This window comes from Bos javanicus, chromosome 3 (genome assembly GCF_032452875.1).
Source record: "Bos javanicus breed banteng chromosome 3, ARS-OSU_banteng_1.0, whole genome shotgun sequence".
Classification (NCBI taxonomy): Eukaryota; Metazoa; Chordata; class Mammalia; order Artiodactyla; family Bovidae; genus Bos; species Bos javanicus.
The window spans coordinates 110,652,413-110,679,849 of record NC_083870.1 but is presented as its reverse complement, the minus strand read 5'-3'; the positions used below and the strand labels follow the sequence as shown (position 1 = coordinate 110,679,849).

Below are 27,437 nucleotides of genomic sequence, written 5' to 3'. Positions count from 1 at the left end.
GATCATGAACTCCTTATTGCCAAATTCAGACTTACATTGAAGAAAGTAGGGAAAACCACTAGACCATTCAGGTATGACCTAAATCAAATCCCTTATGATTATACAGTGGAAGTGAGAAATAGATTTAAGGGCCTAGATCTGATAGATAGAGTGCCTGATGAACTATGGACAGAGGTTCATGACATTGTATAGGAGACAAGGATCAAGATCATCCCCATGGTAAAGAAATGCAAAAAAGCAAAATGGCTATCTGGGGAGGCCTTACAAATAGCTGTGAAAAGAAGAGAAGTGAAAAGCAAAGAAGAAAAGGAAAGATATAAGCATCTGAATGCAGAGTTCCGAAGAATAGCAAGAAGAGATAAGAAGCCTTCCTCAGGGATCAATACAAAGAAATAGAAGAAAACAACAGAATGGGAAAGACTAGAGATCTCTTCAAGAAAATTAGAGATACTAAAGGAACATTTCATGCAAAGATGGGCTCAATAAAGGACAGAAATGGTATGGACCTAACAGAAGCAGAAGAGATTAAGAAGAGGTGGCAAAAATACACAGAAGAACTGTACAAAAAAGATCTTCACGGCCTAGATAATCATGATGGTGTGATCACTCACCTAGAGCCAGATATCCTGGAATGTGAAGTCAAGCGGGCCTTAGAAAGCATCACTACGAACAAAGCTAGTGGAGGTGACGGAATTCCAGTTGAGCTATTTCAAATCCTGAAAGATGATGCTGTGAAAGTGCTGCACTCAATATGCCAGCAAATCTGGAAAACTCAGCAGTGGCCACAGGACTGGAAAAGGTCAGTTTTCATTCCAATCCCAAAGAAAGGCAGTGCCAAAGAATGCTCAAACTACTGCACAGTTGCACTCATCTCACAAGCTAGTAAAGTAATGCCCAAAATTCTCAAGGCCAGGCTTCAGCAATACGTGAACCGTGAACTTCCAGATGTTCAAGGTGGTTTTAGAAAAGGCAGAGGAACCAGAGGTCAAATTGCCAACATCCGCTGGATCATGGAAAAAGCAAGAGAGTTCCAGAAAAACATCTATTTCTGCTTTATTGACTATGCCAAAGCCTTTGACTGTGTGGATCACAATAAACTGTAGAAAACTCTTAAAGAGATGGGAATACCAGACCCCCTGACATGCCTCTTGAGAAACATATATGCAGGTCAGGAAGCAACAGTTAGAACTGGACATGGAACAACAGACTGGTTCCAAATAGGAAAAGGAGTACGTCAAGGCTGTATATTGTCACCCTGCTTATTTAACTTCTATGCAGAGTACATCATGAGAAATGCTGGGCTGGAAGAAGCACAAGCTGGAATTAAGATTGCTGGGAGAAATATCAATAACCTCAGATATGCAGATGACACCACCCTTATGGCAGAAAGTGAAGAGGAACTAAAAAGCCTCTTGATGAAAGTGAACGAGGAGAGTGAAAAAATTGACTTAAAGCTCAACATTCAGAAAACGAAGATCATGGCATCTTCATGGTCCCATCACTTCATGGGAAATAGATGGGGAAACAGTGGAAACAGTGTCAGCCTTTATTTGGGGGGCTCCAAAATCACTGCAGATGGTGACTACAGCCATGAAATTAAAAGACGCTTACTCCTTGGAAGAAAAGTTATGACCAACCTAGATAGCATATTGAAAAGCAGAGACATTACTTTGCCAACAAAGGTCCGTCTAGTCAAGGCTATTGTTTTTCCAGTGGTCATGTATGGATGTGAAACTTGGACTGTGAAGAAAGCTGAGCGCCGAAGAATTGATGCTTTTGAACTGTGGTGTTGGAGAAGACTCTAGAGAGGCCCTTGGACTGCAAGGAGATCCAACCAGTCCATTCTAAAGGAGATGAGCCCTGGGTGTTCTTTGGAAGGAGTGATGCTAAAGCTGAAACTCCAGTACTTTGGCCACCTCATGCGAAGAGTTGACTCATTGGAAAAGACTCTGATGCTGGGAGGAATTGGGGGCAGGAGGAGAAGGGGATGACAGAGGATGAGGTGGCTGGATGGCATCACCGATTCGATGGACGTGAATTTGAGTGAACTCCGGGAGATGGTAATGGACAAGGAGGCCTGGTGTGCTGTGATTCATGGGGTCACAAAGAGTCGGACACGACCGAGCAACTGAACTGAGATAGGAATAGATGTGGATATATCTGTCTCCATCTATTCAGGTATTCTGTGGCTGATTTTTCATTATTTTTGGTGTCTTTTGAAAAGCACAAGTTTTAATTTTGATTAAATTCCATGAAATTCGATTTTTTGTTGTTTAGCCACTCAGTTGTGTTCGACTTTCTGACCCCATGGACTTCAGCTCGCCAGGCTTCTCTCTCCTTCACCATTTCCCGGAGCTTGCTCAAACTCATGTCCATTGAGTTGGTGATACCATCCAGCCATCTTGCCCCCTGTAAGACCCTTCTCCTCCTGCTTTCAGTCTTTCCCAGCATCAGGGTCTTTTCCAATGAGTCTGCTCATTGCATAAGGTGGCTAAAGTATTGGCGCTTTAGCATCAGTCCTTTCAATGACTATTCAGGGTTGATTTCCTTTAGGATGGACTGGTTTGATCTCCTTGCTGTCTAAGGGACTCTTTTCCAACATCACAGTTTGAAAAGTATCAATTCTTCAGCACTCAGCTTTCTTTATGGTCCAGCTCATACATCCATACATGATTACTGGAAAAATTATAGCTTTGACTGTATGGACCTTTGTTGGCAAAGTAATGTCTCTGCTTTTTAATATGCTGTCTAGGTTGGTCATAGCTTTTCTTCCAAAGAACAAGTGTTTTTTTCATTTCATGGCTGCAGTCACCATCTGCAGTGATTTTGGAGCCCAAGAAAATAATCTTTTTTCTGATTGATTTATTTTGATACTTTTTTGAAGATTAAATGTTCTGTATGTTTGGTTTTATTTTGGGCTCATACTGTTCCAAGGATCTATATGTCGTTCCTTATGTCAGTACCACATTGTATTAATTACTTTTAAGTTTTATATGAGATCACATAGTCTAAGCCATTTTTTTCAAAAGTTGTTTTTTGTATTCCAGATCTTTTGCATTTTCTTGCAGTTTCTTAGAAACACCTTGTTATTTTTCTATAAAAAAGCTTCCTGGGATTTTGATTGGGATTCTCATCTATAGATGAGTTTGGGGAGAATTGACATCTAAAAGAGTTTTCCTGTTCATGAATGTTTTGTATCTTTTAAAAAATTTATGTAGATCATCTTTCCTTTTAGCAGGGTTTTGTAATTTTTAAGTATGAGTCTTATGCATATTTTGTTATCCCTGTACATTTAAAATTTCTTGTGCTATTGTAAATGAAATTTTAAAAATTATATTTGCTGATGTATAATTTACATATAAGATGTACTATATCATGAAATCATTTTCAACTTTTTACTTCAAAATAATTACAGACTTATAAAACAAGTTAGTGTAAGCCATTCATCTCTTCTTAAAATTTGCTTTGTGTATTTAACTCCTTTGTATTTACACAGACATTTTATAAACAACATGTAAAGGTATATAGATAAACCATTGGCTATTTGATTAGAGTTGCATTAAATTTGTGGATTAATTTGGAGGAGAATTGACATCTTAAATATATCCATGAGCATTGCATATTTCTGAGTTTATTTAGTTCTTCTTTAAATCTGTAAATAATAAATTATTTAATTTCTAAATAACCTTTTATAGTTTTAGTCTATAGATTTTGCATATATTTAAGAAATTAGCATTCCTGTTTTTCTTTTGGTCTTTTAAATACTTTGCTTCAGTTTTGTGTGTATTTGGATAAATTAAGGGACAGTTTTCCCCCATACTATCCAATTTTTCTCTTCCAAGTCAGTTAATAACAGTCCATTCTTTCCTTACTAATTTGAAATTTAATATTCCTATTTTTTATTCTATTACAATGATTAAAAAAATTTTTTTTCATTTTCCAGTTAATGTTTATTATCTTTGTAGATGCCTTTTCTCTGGTTGAGGACCTTCTCTTCTCTGTATTTGCGAGAAGATTTTTTTCATGAATGACTATTCTGTCAAATGGTTTCTTTTCATATGCTGAAATGATCATGTGTTTTTCTTTATTGTGGTCATGTAGTGAATTGATTTTTGAATCTTAAACCCACCTTGCATTTGTGATATAAATCTTACTTTGTCATGATCTATTCTTTGTTTTATATCTTTTAAAATCCAATTTGCTAATATTTTAAGTATTCTGATTTTTTAGCGCCTATATTTATGAAGGATATTGGTATGTAGTTTTTTTTTTTTGGTCACATCTTTCTCTGGCTTTGGTTCCAGGATGATAATGGCCTCATAATATTAGTTAGAAAGTGTTCCTTTCTCTTATATTTGCTGAAAGAATCCATGTAAGGTGGGTATTACTTCTTCCTTAAGTATTTAATTTGCTAGTGATGTCATCTAGTCTTGATGTTGTTCATATTTTCTATTTCTTCTGTGTAATTTATACTTTTCAAGGCATTTTCTCATAAGTCAGCACAGTCTGGTAGAACTTTCTCTGACTATTGAAATATCTACATTGTACTACACCATTAAAGTATAGTAGCAACTGTCTGTGGCAGTAGAGTACTTGAAATGTGATTAAGTGCAGAACTGAAGTTCTAATTTTATTTAAGCGTGTAACTGGTGACTTACTGTACTGAATAGTATAGATCTTAAGTTGTTAATTTCATTTCCATAGAATTATTAATAATTCTTAAATGATTGTCATATACTGTGAATAATAGTTTTAGTTTATGTTCATAGTTTTAAAATTTTTTTCTACATAATTGTTTATAGGGAATTCCCTGGTGGTCCAATGGTTATTAGGACTCTGAGCTTCCACTACAGGGAACCTGGATTTGATCCCTGCTTGGGGAGCTAATGTCCTGCAAGCTGTGTACTGTGGTAAAAAACACAGACACACACACAATTGGGAGATATAAGGTTGTTTTTAATATTAACTTATTTTTACTCTAATGAAACCTTTATTGCTGTCTCTTTTACTCCTGAGGATTGGTAATTTGTGTCTTCTCTTTCTATCCTTTCCTCCTCGATGTATTTTTTATTAAAATATTTTAAGTGTAAAAATACACAAATTAAAATTTACCATTTTTATCATTTTTAAATGTTCAGTTCAGTACTGTTAATTACATTTAGATTGCTGTGCAGCCAATCTATTAACTTTTCATCTTGCAAGACTGAAAGTCTGTGTCTATTACACTCCCTATGTATCCTTTCAGCGGTGTTATCTACCTCTTTACTGTCTGTCTCTATGAATTTTACTCTTCTGGGTACCTCATAGAAGTGGAATTATACAGTATTTGTCTTTATGGGACTGGTTTATTTCATTTAAAATGATGTCCTCAAGGTTCATCTGGGTTGAAGCAGATGTCAGAATTTCCTTCCTTTTTAAGACTGAGTAATATTCCACCATGGGCTTCCCTGGTGGCTCAGCTGTAAAGAATCTCCTGCCAATGCAAGAGACATGATTTTGACCCTTGGGCTCCAAAGATTCCCTGGAGAAGGAAGTGGCAACCCACTCTGGTATTCTTGACTGGGAAATTCCATGAACAGAGGAGCCTGGCGGGCTACAGTACATGGTGTTGCAGAAGAGTCAGACAGAACTTAGAGACTGAAAGCAACAACAGCGACAGTATTTCATCATATGGATATACCACATTTTATCAGTTCAGTCAGCAGTGGACAGATACTTGAATTACTTCCATCTTTAAGCCATTGTAAATAATGCTGACTTCCCTGGTGGCTCAGACATTAAAGCATCTGTCTACAATGTGGGAGACCTGGGTTCAATCTCTGGGTCAGGAAGTTCCCAGGAGAAGGAAATGGCAACCCACTCCAGTACTCTTGCCTAGAAAATCCCATGGACGGAGGAGCCTAGTGTCCATGGGGTCGCAAAGAGTCGGACACGACTGAGCGACTTCACTTTCACTTTTTCTTTCTTAAGCCATTGTAAATAATGCTGCAGTGAACATGGTGTACCGATATAAATATCTCTTACAGACCATGCTTTTTATTCTTTTGAGATGATGTGGTAATTCCATTTTCAACTCTTGAGAAACTGCCGTACTGTTTTATGTAGCAGCTGTACCACTTTGCATTCACACCAACAGTGTGCAAGGGTTCCAGTTTCTCCACATCTTCACCTCTGTGGTTATTTTTGCTTTTTTGATAGTAGTTAGCCTACTGAATGTGAGTTGATACCTGATTTCAGTTTTGATTATGTTTCCCAAATACTTAGTGATGTTGAACATCTTTTTCATATATTTGTTTGCCTTTATTATTTCTCTCTGTTTATGGTTAGTTTGTCTAGAAGCTTATCATTTTTGTTCTTTTTGAAGATCTTGCTTTTGGTTTTTCTTTACTGTTTATTGTCTGTTATATAGATTTTTCTTTTTATCTTCATTACTTCTTCTGTTGAGTTGGCCAAATGTTCATTTGCTTTTAAGTAAAATTAAAAGACATTGATATTTTCACTTTTACCAAGAACTTTATTGAACAGTGTATTCACTAACCAAATAAACTTTTTGGCCAACCAAAGGAACTTTTTGGCAAGTCCAATCAATACTTGTGCTTAATTTGATTTTTTTTCTTGCTTATAAAGGTGGAAGTTTAAGTCATAGGTTTTAAATGTATAAATCTGTAAGTTCCCCCTCTAAGGACTTCTTTTATTGCCCTTCTCAAGCTCTGTTGTGTGTTCATGAACTTTATTAAGTTCATGTGCATGCATGCATGTTAAGTTGCTTCAATCGTTTCTGACTCTTTGCGACCCTATGGACTGTACCGACCCTGGCTCCTCTGTCCATTGGCATTCTCCAGGCAAGAATACTGGCATGGGTTGCCATGCCCTTCTCCAGGAGATCTTCCATACCCAGGGATCAAATCCGTGTCGCTTGTATCTCCTGCACTGGCAGGTGGGTTCTTTACCACTGGGTTCTTGCCCACCTGGGGAGCCCCTACTCAGTTTATAATATTTTCTAATTTTCCTTGTGATTTCTTTTTTGACCAGTCACTTTTTTAAAATGAAGTTTTTATTTCTAAATATTTGGGGTTTTTTCACATGTGCTTTTGTTACTGAGTGCATTTTGGTCAAAGTAATTATTCTGTATGAGTTCCATTCTTTGATAATTCTTCTATACAATATTTCCATCACTTATCACGTGATCTATATTGGTGATTGTCCCATGTATATTGGAAAAGAGTATGTGTTTGCCATTTATGGGTTAACATTTTATAAATATCAGTTAGGTTTAGTTGGTTGACAGCATCTTTTTGGGTCTTTTATATTTTTGTTGATTTACTGCTATTCAATTAATGGCAGAGAAGTGTTAAAACTATTCAGATATTACAATAAAGTTATCTACTTTTTCCCCTTAAATTTTATTTATTTATTTATTTTATTTGGCTACATGGGATCTTCTTTGCTGCACTATGGCACGGGGGATCTTTAGTTACTTCATGAAGAATATAGTTTTCTGACCAGAGATTGAACCTGGGCCCCCTGCATTTGAGAGCAGGGAGGCTTAACTACTAGATCACCAATGAAGTCCCTATTTTTGCTTTTAATTCTGTTTGTTTCCAGTATTCCTTGTCTAGGTCTAGGTTTCCATCCGGTGTCTTTCTTTAGGAAGAACTTCCTTCAACATTTCTTGTCATTTAAGTCTGCTGATAACACATTCTTTCATATGTAACAATAATAATATAGTTTTTTTTTATTTTTGTCTCCTCCTGTTTACTGTTTTCATCTGTATAGTCTAATGTACAGTTAACTCATTCAGTTAAATTTTCATTTCAGATATATTTTTCAGTTTTAGAAGTTTCTTTTTTAAAAATATAGTTTCTACTTTTATTCTCATTAAGATCATGCTTTGCATTAAATCTTTCTACTTTTTTAAAAAATAACTTTTGAAGTATTTTCTGCTAATCTAATCCCATCATTTATATTCTTTCTGGCTCCATTTCTGTTGGCTGAGTTTTCTTCTGGTTATGACTCTCATGTCTTTTTCAAATATGTTACAGTTTTTGATTGGATGTGGTATATTGTTAATGTTACATTAAGTGTTAGATTATATTTTATATTTCATATTATATTTCCTTTAAGGAGCATTGAGTTTTATTCTGACATTCAGTTTGCTTTGATTCAGCTTGATTTTTTTTTTTTTTGTTTTGTTTTTTTTTGAGATTTGCTTTTAAAGCTTGTTAGGACAGCTCTAGGGTTGGCTTTTGTAGCTCACTCGGTAAAGAATCTGCCTGCAGTGCAGGAGACCTGGGTTCGATCCCTGGGTTGGCAAGATCCCCTGGAGAAGGAAATGGCAACCCACTCCAGTATCCTTGCCTGGGAAATCTCATGGACAGAGGAGCCTGGTGGGCTACAGTCCATGGGGTCGCAAAGAGTCGGGCACGACTGAGCGACTAACACTAACCCCAGTCCTACTTTTAACGTGTGACTTTTTGAGGTCTCCATTGATTCTCCTAGTTGTTTGATGAGGTTTCTTGCTGGGGTCCAGCCCCGACTGATCCAGGGTATTCGAAGGGGAGACGGAGTCGGCGACTATTTACATATTTATCAAAGATATAAAGAGTAATAGAATGAGGATAGCTCAGTAGGAAAATTCAGTGGAGAAAAGAGGCTGAGTAGCTTGGTTTACGCGGGAGACCAATAAAACTTCAAGACAAGAAGTTTGCACCACTTACGTAGGCCGCAGGCGCCCTCTTGAATAGCGGAAGGTGCCCCACCCTAGACACCTTCTCGAATGGGTCTTAGAAGCCCAGGCATAATAAGTAAGCGTGGTGGGTTCCACGCTCCAGATGGAGACTCCGCTGGAAGTTAAAGGGAAGAATGACATGGGGAGACCAAGCGTTGGTGAGCAAGGCCTGTAGCTTTATTTTCAACATGGGCTTATATACCCTAAGTTACACATAGAGGATAATAGGGGATGCAAAGTCAGCAGTTTTTGATCCTTATCAAAAACCAGGGTTTCTTTCCTGCACATTTACATCATCTTCTGGCCAGAAGGCCTATTAACATTTTATGACTCTTGACAAGGACTTATCAACAAAGACTTATTTTCTCTAACAGTAATTATTTTAAGGTTTGGCGCCATCTTCCAAAGATAAAATTGCATTCCTATAGGGCGGATGTGTAATGGGTTTACAACAAAGGAAAGAATTTATTACCTTAAGGGTCTAAAGTTACTAACACCAAGGCCACTACTTATTTTTTCTATATACCAACTGTATTAATTAATACACATTCAAGGATACAATTCAGGGGATGTGGAAACTTGGCAACAAGCATTGGCTCATCAATGAAATCTTTTACTAGTTTTATTCTGACAGTTTCTAACTCTCTGAGAGGCTCTAAGATATTTGAATATCTTAAGCTTCCCGTGCCTCTCGAGGCTGGGAGACTGTAAACAATCGTATGCATAGCTGTAGGAGTCCGAGTAAACTTGTCAGGCGAGTTAGAGAGCCATCTGAGGGGTTTGGATTTAAACACTCCTAATTGCCCAGGAACTTTATTAATTGGAGCTGTAAGTTAACTCTTTGACAGAGAGAGCGAGATGGTGGTGGGGGACAGCCCCCAGTAAAGTCAGAGGTGAGAGCACAAAGCAATAAAGTAGGCAGACTCTGGTTTTTTGGGGGAAGATGCTTGAGAATATCTGGGGAGACTCCTGAGGCTCAATCCCGCCTTTGCCTTTGCGTATGCCGAGCCTCCTTCCTCATGACCTTTGTCACGAGCGGAATGTCTCTCGCCGGCTCCCGGCAGTTTCTTTGTTTTTTTAAAGATAGGCTTTAATTTTTAGAGCATATTTTTAGGTTCACAGCAAAATTGCGCAGAATGTATAGAGTTCTTATGTGTTGCATTCTCTCACAGAACCGTAACCTTCCCCACCTTCTTATGTGTGGCTTTCTGTTCAGCCAAAGAATTTCTAGGGCTCTTTCAGTGTATATTTGTCTCTTCTTTTTGGTGGCGTGTCCTCCAAATACCATCTGCTTCAGTTTTCTCAGTCTCTTGTCTCCCCAGTGTACTGAGCCTGGTGTGCTCTGCTTGAGCTTTCCCTCTGTATACTGGACCCTGCTAAATGTCCCCAGGCAGAAGGTGGAGGCTACTCACCTCAGTAGTTTATTTTGTTGGAGATCACAGTCTTGTGTTTATTGTTGTCCATACTTTGGGTGTATTTGTTTTATATATTTCGTCAAATTTTTTATTCACAGCAAAAGGGTTATTTGGGTACCAGAACTCTCCTAGAGATGCAAGTAGTTTTATGATAGTATATTATACCTAGTGCCTAATTTGCAGTTGCTTTGTTCTGAATCATTTTGGCTGTAACTCAAGAGATAGTTCTGTAGATAATTGCCCTGAGGGCTTTTCTAAGCCTATTTAGTGCTGTATGTTTTCCTAGCATGATGCAAATTATATTGTGTGAACTACACTCAGCAATATTCCTATAGATAGGGGTCAGGAAACCTTTTTCATAAAGGGCTGAATGGGAAACATTTAAGCTCTGTAGGATGTAGTCAAAAATAGGGTCTCCCATGTATTCTTCTCTTCCTCCTCTTCCCTCCCCTCTCCTTTACTTCTTTCTTTTACTGTCTCAAAAATGTAACTATTTCTGGCTCAGGGGCCATCCTTTGATCAAGAGTTTACCAGCCCCTACTGTAGATAAAGTTGTTCAAGTGGGATTTTTTGTTTCTCTGTTTAAATCTCTGTTGACATTGTTGCAGGTAATATGAGATAGTAGAATTGATGTTTCTGAGTTTAATGAGTTCAAGAGAGTAACAGCATGAAATGGTTATAAGTTTACTAATGCCTTTGAAGACAGAAAAATGAAAGTTACTCTAGTTCTAGGGCTTTAAAGCTCTTAAAAATGGCTATTTTACCGTTGCATTTTTTTCCCAGTTAAATAGGATGGGATAAAAATTAAGGTTCAGAACTGGAACAGATCCTTGTTTATCTGTGCAGAAAAGGATATCAGCTAAATTTGGTGTGGCAAGAAGGGAGAGAAGATGAAAATTAAAACATTGTATTTTATATATAACAATGGTATCACAGAAATTTAGAATTAGAACGAATAACAGGGAAGTTGTAGAACTGTAGATTGGGACACAGTTGGAACTGGCTCCTCATACCTCTGTAGAATTGTGCTTCTGCAGCTATTAGTATGAATTATTTTTGCTTTTGTTGTTTTGTTAAAATTTCATTGTTTTCTCCTTATAGAAGTAATATACTCTCTAAAATGTTATTAAAATATATAAATATTATACTCGATTAAAATGTATGATATTCTGTTGTAGTGATATGCTTCAGTTTTAACAGACCCTGGACAGTTTTTAGGTACATGCTGAATATTTCTATTTATAGACATCTCTAATCTTCTTGATCATTGCTTTCAGAGCACTGTAAATATCAATAACCATTCAAAAAAAGTAGTCTGTTGTATTTGCTTTAGTTCTCACAGTAAAGAACAAATAGTTACTTGTTTTATAATGTGTGTTAAATCTTTTTTTAGCTCTAAAAATAGTATACATCTGGACTATTGAAATTGACAAAATCTAACCAATTTCTGTCAGAGGTGTTAGAAGTGTTCACATTTGTCATTCACCTTTTAGCAAGTTATAAAGTCAAATTGTTCTGGATATTCCCGTTTTTCCCCAGTGTGGGAACAAATAAAAGCAAATTAATGAAAAGTTCTGTGAATCTCACTTAGGAGTCTCATCTCTCTTCATTGAATGTATAGAATCATCAATGGCATTCTTTAATAATTCCACAGTAACAATACATATTTAAATGAAAATAAGAAAGGAGAGCAGTAATCTCGAGTCATGACTCCCTGAGAAAACTAATTCATTTTCATTAGTACTTAACATGGATTATTTTTGAACTATCATAAATAGTTCATAAATGGTTCATCTGTTGTGTGGTGGTAGATCATTCAGTGGTTCATCTTTGTTGGTTTAACATTCAGAGGGATGGTTGACCATTTAGGGTTTTGTGAAAGAAATTCAACCATCTGATAACAGATTGGACTTGATGAAGATTGCTTTCAGCCTCCGGGTATAGTGTTTTATTTTCTGATGTTAATTATGCCTGGTTCATAAAAACTAGAGCCTATTACCTTAAATGTGGTAGGGTATTAGCATCACCTAGAGCTGTGTTAGAAATCAGATTTTGACTGCCACCCTTGACTTGCTGAGTCAGGATCTTGAGAAATTAATTTAGGAATCCGTTTCCAAGCTCACCTAGAGAGTCTGATATCCAGTAACCGTTGAGAAGCATTGCTTTAGTTCAGTTCAGTTCAGTTCAGTCGCTCAGTCGTGTCCAACTCTTTGCGACCCCATGAATTGCAGCACACCAGGCCTCCCTGTCCATCACCAACTCCCGGAGTTCACCCAAACACCTGTGCATCGAGTCGATGATGCCATCCAGCCATCTCATCCTCTGTCATCCCCTTCTCCTCCTGCCCCCAATCCCTCCCAGCATCAGAGTCTTTCCAATGAGTCAACTCTTTGCATGAGCTGGCCAAAGTACTGGAGTTCCAGCCTCAGCATCAGTCCCTCCAATGAACACCCACAACTAGTCTCCTTTAGGATGGACTGGTTGGATCTCCTTGCAGTCCAAGGAACTCGCAAGAGTCTTCTCCAACACCACAATTCAAAAGCATCAATCCTTCGGCGCTCAGCTTTCTTCACAGTCCAAATCTCACATCCATACATGACCACTGGAAAAACCATAGCCTTGACTAGACGGACCTTTGTTGGCAAAGTAATGTCTCTGCTTTTCAATATGCTATCTAGGTTGGTCATAACTTTTCTTCCAAGGAGTAAGCGTCTTTTAATTTCCTGGCTGCAATCACCATCTGCAGTGGTTTTGGAGCCCCCCAAAATAAAGTCTGACACTGTTTCCACTGTTTCCCCATCTATTTCCCATGAAGTGATGGGACCAGATGCCATGATCTTCGTTTTCTGAATGTTGAGCTTTAAGCCAACTTTCTCACTCTCCTCGTTCACTTTCATCAAGAGGCTTTTTAGTTCCTCTTCACTTTCTGCCATAAGGGTGGTGTCATCTGCATTTCTGAGGTTATTGATACTTCTCCTGGTGATCTTGATTCCAGCTTGTGCTTCTTCCAGCCCAGCACTTCTCATGATGTACTCCACATATAAGTTAAGTAAGGAGGGTGACAATATACAGCCTTGATGTACTCCTTTTCCTATTTGGAACCAGTCTGTTGTTCCATGTCCAGTTCTAAATGTTGCTTCCTGACCTGGATACAAATTTTTCAAGAGGCAGGTCAGGTGGTCTGGTATTCCCATCTCTTTCAGAATTTTCCACAGTTTATTGTGATCCACACAGTCAAAGGCTTTGGCATAGTCAATAAAGCAGAAATAAGACGTTTTTTTGGAACTCTCTTGCCTTTTCGATAATCCAGAGGATGTTGCCAATTTGATCTCTGGTTCCTCTGCCTTTTCTAAAACCAGCTTGAACATCTGGAAGTTCACGGTTCACATATTGCTGGAGCCTGGCTTGGAGAATTTTGAACATTACTTTACTAGCTTGTGAGATGAGTGCAATTGTGCAGTAGTTTGAGCTTTCTTTGGGATTGGAATGAAAACTGACCTTTTCCAGTCCTGTGGCCACTGCTGAGTTTTCCAGATTTGCTGGCATATTAAGTGCAACACTTTCACAGCATCATCTTTCAGGATTTGAAATAGCTCAACTGGAATTCCATCATCTCCACTAGTTTTGTTCTTAGTGATGCTTTCTAAGGCCCACTTGACTTCATGTTCCAGGATATCTGGCTCTAGGTGAGTGATCACACCATCGTGATTATCTGGGCCATGAAGATCTTCTTTGTACAGTTCTTCTGTGTATTCCTGCCACCTCTTCTTAATATCTTCTGCTTCTGTTAGGTCCATACCATTTTTGTCCTTTATCGAGCCCGTCTTTGCATGAAATGTTCCCTTGGTATCTCTAATTTTCTTGAAGGGATCTCTCATCTTTCCCATTTCTGTTGTTTTCCTCTATTTCCTTGCATTGATCGCTGAGGAAGGCTTTCTTATTTCTCCTTGGCATTACTTGGAACTCTGCATTCAGATGCTTATATCTTTCCTTTTCTCCTTTGCTTTTCACTTCTCTTCTCACAGCTATTTGTAAGGTCTCCTAAGACAGCCATTTTGCTTTTTTGCATTTCTTTTCCATGGGGATGGTCTTGATCCCTGTCTCCTGTACAGTGTCACGAACGTCCGTCCCTGTTGCTAGGAGGGATTGGAGGCAGGAGGAGAAGGGGACGACAGAGGATGACATGTCCATCACTGACTCGATGGACATGTTTTTGAGTAAACTCCGGGAGTGGTGATGGACAGGGAGGCCTGGCGTGCTGCAATTCGTGGGATCGCAAAGAGTCAGACACGACTGAGCGACTGAACTGAACTGATTTTGAGTCTGAACTATGTTTTCTGTTGTAATCTATTTAAAAAAAAATTACAGCCCTGACTCATTAATGAATTGACACTTTCAGTTTGAGAGAAGAATGGTTTGTTGTATTCCAATTATTGTTTATTTCCATGAAAAGTTTTCTGTTGGTTATTGACCTGTTAATAGACAATATACTTTTTACCTTAGGATCATAAGCTGAGATTACAATCTTTTTGTTACTATAAGTGTGCCAAATTCTGGGAGATGGTAGGGACAGGGAGGCCTGGTGTGCTGTAGTCCATGGGATCACAGCTTAGCTACTGAACAGCAATAAATGTGCCCCAATGAGAATGAGGGCCTGTCGTTAAGAGAGGAAGCTAGAATGACTGTTGAAGAGCATCTAGTAGTTTCAGAAGAATACAACTTGATTTAGCTTTTGATGAATTGAGTGCTTACAAGAATCAGAATTTCCTATATTTGTTTATTCTAGTGGTACTTTTTATTGTAATTAATTTTAGTTGTACCATTTTTGACAATAATGAAATTTCCTCTGAAAAGTAAAATTGTTTCTGTGAATAATTTTAATGCTTTAGGAAGACTTAACTCGGTCAAGTCAGTAAAAACGTGGAGGTGCCTTTATTTTCTCATTCCATTCTAAAGAAACCAAAGTTGCGATCTGGATGGTTGTTTTAGGGCTGTAATTTGTTCAAGGAAGAACTCAAATTAGCAAACCCATTTCCAAAGTCTTACTGATCATCAGTGATAGGTCAATGTGCTTTTTTTATACATACCAAGTAAAAATAAATGTTTAAAGCATGTATGTTTCATTTTTAATTCCTGACTTTATTGGACTTTTAACTGGTAAACTATATTGCTGATCTTATAGTTTAAAGGGGCTTTTATTACTTTGTTGTTGTTGTTCATTTGGTGAGTCATGTCCAGCTCTTTGGAACCCATCGACTGCAGCATGCCAGGCTTCCCTGTCCTTCACTATCTCCTGGAGTTTGCTCATTGAGTTGGTGATGCCATCCAGTCATCTCCTCTTCTGTCATTGCCTTCTCCTCCTGTGCCTAATCCTTCTCAGCATCAATGTCTTTTCCAGTGAGTTGACTCTTCACGTCAGTTGGCCACAGTATTGGAGCTTTAGCATCAGTCCTTCCAGTGAATATTCAGGATTGACTTCCTTTAGGATTGACTGGTATGATCTCCTTGCTGTCCAAGGACTCTCAAGAGGCTTCTCCAGCACTGCAATTTGAATGCATCAGTTCTTCAGTGCTGAGCCTTGTTTATGAGTCAACTCTCATATCTGTTTATGACTACTGGAAAAACTATAATTTTGACTATATGGACTGTTGTTGGCAAAGTGATGTCTCTGCTTTTTAATATGCTGTCTAGGTTTGTCATAGCTTTACTTGCAAGGAGCAGGCGTCTTTTTATTTTGTGGCTGCAGTCACCATCTACAGTGATTTTGGAGCCCAAGAAGATAAAGTCTGTTGCTGCTTCCACGTTTTCCCCATCTATTTGCCATGAAGTGATGGGACTGGATGCCATAATTTTAGTTTTTTGTATGTTGAATTTTAAGCCAGCTTTTTCACTCTCCTCTTTCATCCTCATCAAGAGGCTCTTTAGTTCCTCTTCACTTTCTGCTATTAGAGTGGTATCGTCTGCATATATGAGGTTGTTGATATTTCTCCTGGCAGTCTTGATTCCAGCTTGGGCCCTACATTTTGCGTGATATACTCTGCATATAAGATAAATAAGCTGGGTGACAATATACAGCCTAGACGTACTCCTTTCCCAATTTTGAACCTGTCTGTTGTTCCATGTCCAGTTTGCTTATTGACCTGTATACAGGTTTTGCAGGAGGCAGGCAAGGTGGTCTGGTATGTCCATCTCTAAGAATTTTTCATGATTTGTTCTGATTCACACAGTTAAAGGCTTTAGCATAGTCAATGAAGCAGATGTTTTTTTTTGAAATTCCCTTTTTTTATGATCCAACGGATGTTGGCAGTTTGATCTCTGATTCCTCTGCATTTTCTCAATCCAGCTTATACACTTGGAAGTTCTCAGTTCATGTACTTTTGAAGCCTAGCTTGAAGAATTTTGAGCATTATCTTGCTAGCATGTGAAATGAACGCAATTGTACACTAGATTGAACATTCTTTGTCATTGCCTTTCTTTGGGATTGGGATGAAAAGAAACCTTTTCCGGTCCTGTGGCCACTGCTGTTTTCCAAATTTGCTGGCATATTGAGTACAGCACTTTCAGAGCATCATCTTCTAGGCTTTGAAATAGCTCAACTGGAATTCTATCAGCTACACTAGCTTTGTTCGTAGTGATGCTTCCTAAGGCCCAGTTGACTTCACATTCCAGGATGTCTGGCTGTAGGTGAGTGACTACACCATTGTGGTTATCCAGGTTGTTAAAACTTTTTTTGTGTAGTTCTTCTGTGTATTCTTGCCACCTCTTCTTTTTTCTTAAGTTATTAAATTTATTTTTAGTTGAAGGATAATTGTTCTACAATATTGTGTTGGTTTCTGCCAGACATCAACATGATTCAGCCATAGGTTTACCTATGTACCCTTCCTCTTGAAACTCCCTCCTCAGCCCACCCATCTAGGTTGTTTCAGTGCCCTGGTTTGAAGTCATATAGCAAATTCCCATTGGCTATCTGTTTTACATATGGTAATATATATGTTTCCATGTTACTCCCTCCATCCATCCCACCCTCTCTTTCTCCCCCTCCCCCTGTGTCCATGCGTCTGTTCTCTATGTCTGTGTCTCCACTGCTACCCTTCAGATAGGTTCATCAGGACCGTCTTTCTAGATTCCATATGTATGCATTAATACACAATATTTGATTTTGTCTTTCTGACTGACTGCTGTTTGTTGAATAGGCTCTCGGTTCATCCACCTGATTAGAACTGACTCAGATGCATTTCTTTTTATGTTGCCACCTCCTGTTAATCTCTTCTGCTTCTCTTAGGTCCTTGCTGTTTCTGTGCCCACTTGGAGACGGTTTTGTCACCACCTCCTGTACAGTGTTTCAGACCTTCGTCCGTAGTTCTTCAGGCATTCTGTCTACCAGATCCAATCCCTTGAATCTATTCGTCTCCTCTGCTGTATAATCATGATTGTATTTTATTGAAAACAAAAATAAATCATCTTCTAGAACTATTTCAGTGTCAAAGCAAAATGCTAATTTAAAAGTTTAAAAGGAACCAGATTACCTTGCTTTTATGCTTGCTGTTGTTTATTTTTGCGTTCTTTGGAGTTTGTGTTTTTTCTTTTGATCCTTTATTTCTTTATTAAGAGAGAAAAACAGTGTCAGAATTATTAGAGAACCATCTTCTAAGGTTGAAATTACAATTGACATTATTTCTGAAAGTTATCATTTATTGAAATAAAAATATATAAAATTAATTTATAATATATATATTATTGGAAATAATATATTGGAGTAATATATTGGAAATGAGTAATAGCCCTTTCATAATGTTCATTTATGTAGGTTCCTTTAATGAGTTCTTTAGTTGGTGGTTGTACTTTAAAGTAAAATGATTCTTGGGTATAGTATACAAATACCAATATGCCACTAAATCAAAAGCAAAAAGAAGGACAAGGCATAAAAGTTCATTTGACCTCATGAAATTTAATTTCATATTCAAACACACATAATTGTACTTAAGTGCTTTAAATAACTTTCTTTCTTCTTTCTGAAAATCTTAACAGCCTACCTGCATTTAACCAGTGTGCTCATTTTATTTTTTCACAGAGGAAATTTATGTACTGATCACATCCCTGTTGCACAGATTTTCCCTTTTAATAGTTTTTCCCTTTATTGAAAAAATATTTGTTTATTTGGCTGCACTGGGTCTTCCCAGGTGGCGCTAGTGGTAAAGAACTTGCCTACCAGTGCAGGAGATGTAAGAAACTTTAGTTTGATCCCTGGGTTGGGAAGATCCCCTGGAGGAGGGCGTGGCAACCCACTCCAGTAGTCATGCCTGGAGAATCCCGTGGGTAGAGGAGCCTGGTGGCCTATAGCCCATAGGGTTGCAAAGAGTTGGACACGACTGAAGTGACTTAGCGTGCAGGGGTCTTAGTTGCCGCTCTCAGGATCTTCAGTCTTTGTTGCACCACACAGGATCTTCAGTTGCAGCATGTGGGGACCTAGTTCCCTGATCAGGATCAAACCCAGGCCTCCTGCACTGAGAGCACAGAGTCTTAGCCACTGGACCACCAGGGAGCTCTCCTCCCTCTTTTTTTTTTTTTAATAAATTTTTCTTATTGGAATACAGTTGTTTTACAGTGTTAATTTCTGTTATACAGCGGAGTGAGTCAGTTATATATGTACAAATAGCCACTCTTTTTTAGATTCTGTTCCCATTGTTATTCCCTCTTTATTGAATCATTCCTAGGAGTATGCTATAAGCTGTGATAGTCTTCATCTTAAAAAACAAAACTCCCCCCTCCAGAAAACTACCCAAAACAACGAAAACAAAACAAAAATACAGAGTCAAAAGAACTTTTCAGTCTAGATTTTACTCCAGTTTCTGCTCATTTTCTTTAATTTAGAGCAAAACTCCTCTGTAGAATTGTTTGTACTTAAAGTTCTCTCCTCTGAGTCTCTTTATGGGATCACCCCATTGCAGCTTTTGTGTATCCATTTTCCACTGATAAAGCTCCTGTCAAGTAAGAAGTTTGTTTCAACTTTGCCAATATTAATAATCAGTCTTCAGCCTTCATTTTTCTGTGTTAGCTCAGCAGCATTCATGAAGGTTGCCCACTTCTTTCTAATTGAAATATTTTCTTCACTTTGCTTCTGTAATATCACCTCCCTAATTTTCCTCCTACCTCATTGGTTGTTCCATTTTAGTCTCTTTCCCTGATTCCTTCCTTTCTACCAGATTTCTAAAAGTTGAATGAAGTATCTCAGGACTCTCAGCTCTCTTCCATCAGTAGTAAGTTCAATCACTAGGTTATCTTAATTAGTCTCATGAACTTTAAGTACCATCATTTCATTTATGACTCCCAAATTTATATATCATTTTTTGACAAGAGTTTCTTCTTTACCTCGTTAATATGTCCAGTTGCCTTCTTGATATCTCCATTTTCAAGTTTTGTAAGGTTCTCAAAATTAACAGGTCCAAACCAAACTATTCATGCTACCCCTCTCAGTCTGTTCCTCCCTTAGTGTTTATGTCTCAAGACATGGCACCCTTTTCTGCTATTTTTGATTCCTTTCATATACAGCTTCTCATATACCAGGAAATGCCTCTACTTTCAAATTATATCCAAATCTGAGTACTGTTGCTCACATCCACCATTCTATCCTGGTCTGAGCCACCAGTTTTTCGTTGGATTACTGCAGTAGCCTCCTACATGATATCCTTGCTTCCCTTCTTCACTCCCTGTAACATTTAACAGCTTTAAAGTAGTCCTGCTACTTCACATCCTGTTCCTTGTAAAACATAAATCATATTATTTCCTCTTCGGGATCTTTTTTGTATGGTTTGGAAATTCCTAATATATCTGTCCTGCATTTTCTCTTTTATCATTTTTAAGAACTCTTCCTCACACTTATTCATTTCCAGCCTCACACTTATTCATTTCCAGCCATATACCATTTTTTCCCTCAAACATACCGGTCCAGTTCAGTGTCTAAAAATTAGGTAGGAGTCTTTTGTGGGAAATTTGCTTTCAAGTGTTTCATTATCCACTTGTATCCCCAAATACAATTTAGTGTTGCATTTTTTTCTGTAGATGTAGGCTCTGAGAAACAGAACCTATTTCTTTTATTTGGGCCACAAGGATGAGTACAATTCTGTTCTATTTAATTATGTATACTAATAGAACATAATTTAATCTCATGTACTTTTATTCAGCCTGTAAATTTATTGTGTGATAACTATCAAAATTGCAATTCAAATTAGATAACTTAATAGCAATTGCCACCTCTGGAAATCTTGAGTGCATTCTCAAAATGAGAATAAATTTTGTTTTTTTCAATAGATAATAGATGTGCTTCAAAACTCAAGATACAAAAGGATATGTTTTGAAAGTTAGTGTTTCTGTTTCATAGCCACCTGATTCTGGTGTCACAGAAAATCAGTGGAAGGTATATTTAACGTATACACAAACATACACAGAAATTATAAAACATATAGCAGTGATAGCCTAATATATATATATATATATATATATATTCTTTCTCAGTTTAGGTATTTTTACTAATTGACTCTGAGAACTCTTATAAAGCTGCCTCATTCTTTTTACCAACTATATAATATTCTGTTATAGGTATGTACTATAGTTAATTGAGCCTCATTGTTGAACAGATAGACTGTTTACAGTCTTTGCTGTTTATTCATGTTCTTTTTCATAGATCTTTTGAGAAATGTCTATAGGATAAATTCTTAGAAATTGAATTACTGGATCAAAGGTATGTGTAAAGTCATATACCTATTACCTGTTTGCTTTTTTTTTTTTTAATGATTGTGCCATCTTATCCAGTGTTCTTGCCTGGAGAATCCCAGGGACGGGGGAGCCTGGTGGGCTGCCGTGTATGGGGTCGCACAGAGTCGGACACGACTGAAGTAACTTAGCATAGCATAGCATAGCATACTTTGCCTATTAGGGATTATAGTAGGGATTCTCTACTACAGGGATTGACAAACTTTTTTTTCTCTTAAGAGCCACATAGTAAATATTTTAGGCCTTACAGCTCACATATGGTCTATGCCACACTGTTTGTGTATTTTTTGGCCTCGGGCCATAGTTTGGCAGCTTTGGCCAGTAGCATAGCTGCCAGGCTGTTATCAAAACCTTAACTGCATTATTAATTTGCATTTTGTTTATGAGCAAAGTTCAACCTTAGTGTTTCCATTCTTGTGAAATGTTCATTTAGATCCTTTGCTTTTATAAATGTATTTGGTTTTGGTATCTTTAGTGAACTAAGAGTCTAATCTTTATCCATTAGGGAAAGGATCTGTTGTGATGTAAAGTGCAGTAAAATGTTTTTGACAGCTTTGTCTTTGATCTTTTGGTTTGCCTTATGTTTCCTTCTCGTTAGGAATTTTTTATAGTCACATTTGGTCTTTTATTCTTTTATTCAGTCAGTTTTTTATTCTGGGTTTTGTGTCATTCTTAGAAAGGCTTTTCCCTAAAAATAATTCTTCCATTTTTTTTTTAATATTAGCGTTTTATTTTTTTATGTCTAAAACTTAAATACATCTGGACATCGTTTTGGTGTGAGTTAGAGGTCCAGTTCTTTTCAGGTGGTTCCCCTTTCCTCCCAATATCATATCCTGAATTTAAACATAAAGATTTTGGAAGTCTCTTGGCAATATTACATTTTAGTTGATTTCTTATATACTGTAGTACTTAGATTAAAATGTTGATCACAGGAATGCATATTCCTTCATTCATTGAACAGTTACTGAGCATATACCATGTGGTCAGGTAGTAAGGATAAATTTCTGTAGAGAAGGCTCTAACCTTGACCTTTGGTTGCCTTATGATCTGGTAAATTTATCTCACTATGTGTGTGTTTTAACACCTGCTTCTTTATGTTTTCTCCCTATTCTGTTACTAGGAAAATTTTCAAATAAAACACTAAAGAATAAAAATAGTATAGTGAATATCTGTGCTATTGTACATACTTTCTCTTCCCTCCATGCTTTTCTTTGTGTGTTATGCTTTCTTACTATGTGAAAGTAAGTTGTGGAAATTCATATGATTTCACCATCTTTATTTAAAATTAATTAGTTATTTGAAAATGGTGATTTTCTAATTTTATTATTTTCTCTGTTTCTCTAGTTCTCTGAAGAGATGGAATCATAGCTATCTTTTCCATCATCATATCCCTAGAACGTAGCAGAGTAGTTACCATGAAGCGATTTCCTAATAAATAGGTGCTGAATGAATGAATGAGTACTTTTAGGCCAAGGGATATTTTTGAAGGATTTCAAGTGAAGGTATAATGTGGAATGGTTAATGGTTTCAAAAGATAGTTCTGATATCTTTATGAAGGGGGCAACTTGAAGAAAGCTTTCATTTGGACCCTATATTAGTTAGGACTTGATTAGAAGTATTCCAACTCAAATCAGTTTGAACAAAAAGAGAAATTTATCCTGGATCATGGAACTCAGGAATGATTTGAAGATCCAGCCACATGAAATAAAAGCAAAGCTGTTGGTGCCACTAATATTTTTAGTTTTTGCTTCACTCTGTGTTTTCACCAGTTCTAGTTTGTTTGCTCATGGACCAATTAAATGTGGTTTGAGGGCAGGATTTGTAAGAATGTGGTTGCCTACTAGATACCCTGTGGATTGAGTTAGTGCACTGTCAGTAGGAAGAGATGTGAAGTGTTGGAATGGTACCAAAGAAGGAAATGAATTTGAAAGAGATATTAATACAGTTAACAGAATTTGGCCAAGAGAAAGGAGAATTGGAGTGAGTCTTTTTTTTTTTTAATCTTGATCAGTCTGCTGATTTGGCAATTCTATTAATTAAGTGACAGAAATAAAGTACAAGAAAGTATTCTTGGGATGGGTACATGATGAATTTGATTTCAGAGGTGTTAAGTTGAAGGTTCTTAGGGGTCCTATAGAAGCTAGTTGAATATAGACATCTGAAGTTTGGAGGAAAGTTCTAAGCTAAAACATTTGGGAAGTCATCAGCAAAAGTCAAGTCTATGATGGTGAATAAAATGGTCTGAGTATATGAAATGAGATGATAATTGGAATATTGAACACATAAAATAGGAAGACAAGAATGGAATAAATTAATAGAATAGTAAGTGAAGTGAGTGAAGTCACTCAGTCGTGTCTGACTCTTTGCGACCCTATGGACTGTAGCCTACCAGGCTCCTCTGTCCTGGGATTTTCCAGGCAATAGTACTGGAGTGGATTGCCATTTCCTTCTCCATAGAATAGTAAGGAAAATAGGAAATAGTGCATGTCAAAGAAACCAAAGTATTTTATCTTGGAGGGATATGACACATAAAGATTGAAAAAATAATTGAATTTGGCCATGAGGAAATCATTGATGATCTTAATGAGAAAGGTTCCAGTGTGAAATTGGGAACCAGACTGCAATAAGTTCAAAGGATTAATGACTGGGAGATGAAGTAGAAACAAACCAATGTAAACTTTTCCCCTAGAAGTTTGGGAAAGAAAGGTGAATTAGGGCAGGAAAAAGAAATGCAGGACTGAGTTTTCTTGTTTGTTTTATTTTGGAATAGGAGAGACTTGAGCATTTAGTTCAAACAGTAAACAGGTTTTAATATTTATTCTGACCTGGATAAATTTTATTTTTATGTTTTAATATTTACTACTGTAAACAGTAACTGCTGTGTTTATTAAGAGTTAGTGTAGGGAAGTTAGGACTCTGAGGTCAGAGAACTGGGTTCTGATCTCAGCTCCCCAGAATAGTCTCTATGATAACTGTAATTATCACTTTCATATTCCCTTCTGTGTGTCAGTCTCTATGTTAGTAGGCCCTTTATACATACTATCATTAAACCTCACCACAAATTAATCTGCAAGGTGAGTATTACACTGTTTTATAGCTAAGGAAGCCTTAGAGTTTCTTCTCAGTATCCCATAGATTTTCAGTAATTATGCTATGATTCCAACACACATATGTCTCATTCTGAAGTTGGTACTCTTTCTTTCTATATTGCATTGACTTTCTTTCAAACTTAAAATAGTTTCTCAAGTTTTATGTCCCTGTTTCCTTATCTGTCAGATAGGGCTATCTGTCACACCTATTGAATATTGCAGTATTATTATCTATATTTTGTTTGAAAAGAAAAAATATATAATTTGTTATATGCCAGACAGACCTTATAAATATGGTCATCTTTAGCACTATCATTTGTCTAAACAGTATTTTACTTTTTAAGGTGGTGGTATCATGGATACAGAAATGTCTGAAGATATAGACCACAACTTAACTCCTACCCTTGACAGCATGTCTTATGGAATGCCGAATCAAACAGGATCTGAAAATTCATTGCTGGATGAAGATGATTATTTTTTGAACTCTGGGGATCTTGCAGGAATTCCAGTCGTTGGTAGTGACAATGAGGATGAACAGGATTTTAGTTCAAAGGACAATCTTGTTTCTTCAATTCATACTGATGATAGCTTGGAAGTAGAGAGAAGAGTCACACAGCATGAATCAGACAATGAAAATGAAATACAGATTCAAAATAAATTAAAAAAAGACTTTCCTAAACAATTTGATCAGGTTTCTGTCTTTAAATCAATACGGAAAGATTTTAGTCTAGTAAGAGAAAACAGCAAAGAGACATTTTCTGGAAAGGAGAAAAATAGAGACCTAACTTATCATGAACGTGAAAAACGGTTGGATAAACCCCATAAAGAGTTGGATTCAAGGTTGAAAAGCAGTTTTTTTGATAAAGCAGGTAATAATTGTTGGAATAGAGCCATAAAACACAATAAATAACAACATACTGATAATAATACAGCTTTTATTACTTCTGATACTAAGCAAAGTGTGAACAGTTAAATTCATTGTAAGCTTGTCATTTTTCTTTTATCCTTGTTCTTTGCAGAGTGACTGAATTTCTCCCAGTAACTATTGGTAATGGTATAAATGGTTGAAAAATAGCTCTAAACCTCATTTCTCCCTCCCCTGGTTGCAATATTTTGATGAGAAGGCAAGATACTCGAATCACCTGTTCATTTTCTTTGGTTGAACATTGGAACCTGAAGTTGGATTTAACTTCTTTGTGCTGTAAGCACTAATTCAAACTGCTGTCCCACCAATTAGTCCAATTTAGGGAGGGTTTTCCTTTTTGATATCATTTCTATTTTATGTTTTAAAAGTTTCTTGAGACTCCTCTTGAGCCTCTTTGCCCAGCATACCCTATACTTTAGCTTCAGTTCCATTCTTGAATATACATTTTCTTATTTCTATGCCTTTCTTTTCTCTTGCTGTTCCATTTGCCTGCATGTCATTTTCTCTCTTGTATATGTGCCTGTAAAAGTGCTTCTTATCTGACAATACCTAACTCATAAACCTCTTCTACCCTGTGGTCATCCCTAACCTCTCTGCATCAAGAATGTTTGTTTCCTCATCTATATTTCCATAGCATTTTGTTTATGCCTCATTTATTTATAGTAATTATCACATAGTATCATAGCTGTTTGTTTTGCCTTTACTTGTTAGTGTGAGAGTTTATCGAGGGCTGGACTGTATCTTACTCATTTTTGTGTTCTTGGGGCCTAACCTGGTGTAGTGAAAATAGTAAAATTTCAGTAAATATTCAATAGGTGTGAAAGAAAGCAAGGTTGAATATTCTAGTCCTTGTATTACTATTTCTTCTGACAGTGCTAGGAAAACTGTGATAGAACAAATCAGTATCATTATAAAGAACAATTAGTTTAAGTATCTATTATGTACAAGGGTATACTGTGTTTTTCAGTATATATTATTTAATGCATTTTCAGTATGCCTAGAAGGGATAAATTATATGGGTACTTATCTTCAGGGAACATAATATCTAATAGCAGAAGGGACAAGTCAAGTAGTTGAAGTGTTAATGACCAGTTGAATAGCATAAAATTTAATTTATAATTGAAGACACTGGTAGAAGAGTTTTTAATAAAGCAGTACAATAATATTTCTTTGAAATAACTGAAACTGTGTTTTAGGTATTCTTAGAAGAGAAATGATTTTTAACTTAGTGGGCAAGGGAAGGTTTTCTAGAGGAGAGGTGATTTTTGAACTGAGCTGAATCTGGAAGACTGTGTAAAGATTAGGATAGTGGGGACTTGGAATGATATAAGCAGAGATGGGGAAGAACAAACTTAAGTAATTTTTAGAACATAGTGAATAAAGTAACCACTTTATTTAGGTTTGAGCAAGGAGATAGCTAAAAGTTAGGTGGGGCCAGATTGTTTATTTTGAGTGAAACTACCTGTGGGTATTTTTTTGTACCCTTTTCACTCTAAGGAGCATCTTTGTTGGAAAGAGAGGTGATTATCAAGTAATAGCTTTTTAGGTCACTCTTTGTAAGATTTGTTATTCATATACATATGTTTGTTTTGTTTTGTTTTTTTCTTTCAATAGCTAATCAAGTTGAAGAAACATTACATACCCATTTACCACAAACCCCAGAAACAAACTTTAGGGTAAGTTTTCAGTGTGTATGTAGATTGCTGTAACTGTGGCAAGTGTCAAAGTTTTCTTTATGTGATTTTCTAAACTGTAACTATATGTGTTAGGTAGAGCGCTGGTTTTTTAAAATTCCTTTATTATTCGGATAAGGACATCTTTGGAGATGTGCTAAGAAGTCTTTGGTCTTAGATTCTTTATTTGTGTTTGATATTTGGACATATATCACATTTACTTATAAGCATAGGGACTCTAATGAACATCCATAGAGTTCTTCATTTCCAGTGAGCTTTTCTTTGGGTGTTAAACCTGAAGAGGAATAATTTAAAAATCTGAATATTTATTAATCCTTTATATTGTGTTTTAGGATTCCAGCTATCCATTTGCCAATAAAGAATCCATTGGTTCGGAACTGGGAAATTCCTTTGCATCAAATATTAGAATTAAAGAAGAACCTTTGGATGATGAGTATGACAAAGCAATGGCACCACAGCAGGGACTACTAGACAGAATTAAAGATGAACCTGACAATGCTCAAGTAAACATTTCACCTTTTTTCCCCCTTCTTTTTTGTTCCACACATGCATTATTCATTCAAGAAAGGAAGTTCTTGATAAGTGTTTTGTGGATGGGGTGAGAGGAGACTCTTAATGAAGACTGAGGAAATTGAATTATCTTAAGAATAATACTAAGGAATCAACCAGAGTTACAGGAAACTTTTTCCAAGTAGTAATTAAGGCTTCTAATTCACTTTGTCCCTTAATAACGTTGTTCTGTGATTTTTAACAATTTTAGTGAAGGATTAGGGAAAGTGAGTCTTCAAGGATTTGAGATTTATAATAGCAGACATG

At 36.8% G+C, this 27,437-nt stretch overlaps 1 protein-coding gene across 9 annotated transcripts in view; it reads left to right on the top strand.

Annotated features, from left to right (window-relative positions):
* Positions 1-27,437, top strand: part of ZMYM4 (zinc finger MYM-type containing 4) — a 164,866-nt gene that overhangs the window by 61,155 nt on the left and 76,274 nt on the right. For 5 of the 9 annotated variants that reach the window (XM_061412549.1, XM_061412550.1, XM_061412551.1 and 2 more), the window contains 3 exons: positions 24,347-24,871; positions 26,542-26,603; positions 26,954-27,124. The exons of 2 other annotated variants lie outside the window; for them this stretch is intronic. In XM_061412549.1, the coding sequence (XP_061268533.1) occupies positions 24,347-24,871; positions 26,542-26,603; positions 26,954-27,124 (758 nt within the window). Of the gene's footprint in view, positions 1-4,296; positions 4,378-24,346; positions 24,872-25,023; positions 25,204-26,541; positions 26,604-26,953; positions 27,125-27,437 lie in introns of those variants that run through there. 2 more of the 9 variants (XM_061412553.1, XM_061412555.1) reach the window with 2 other exon arrangements.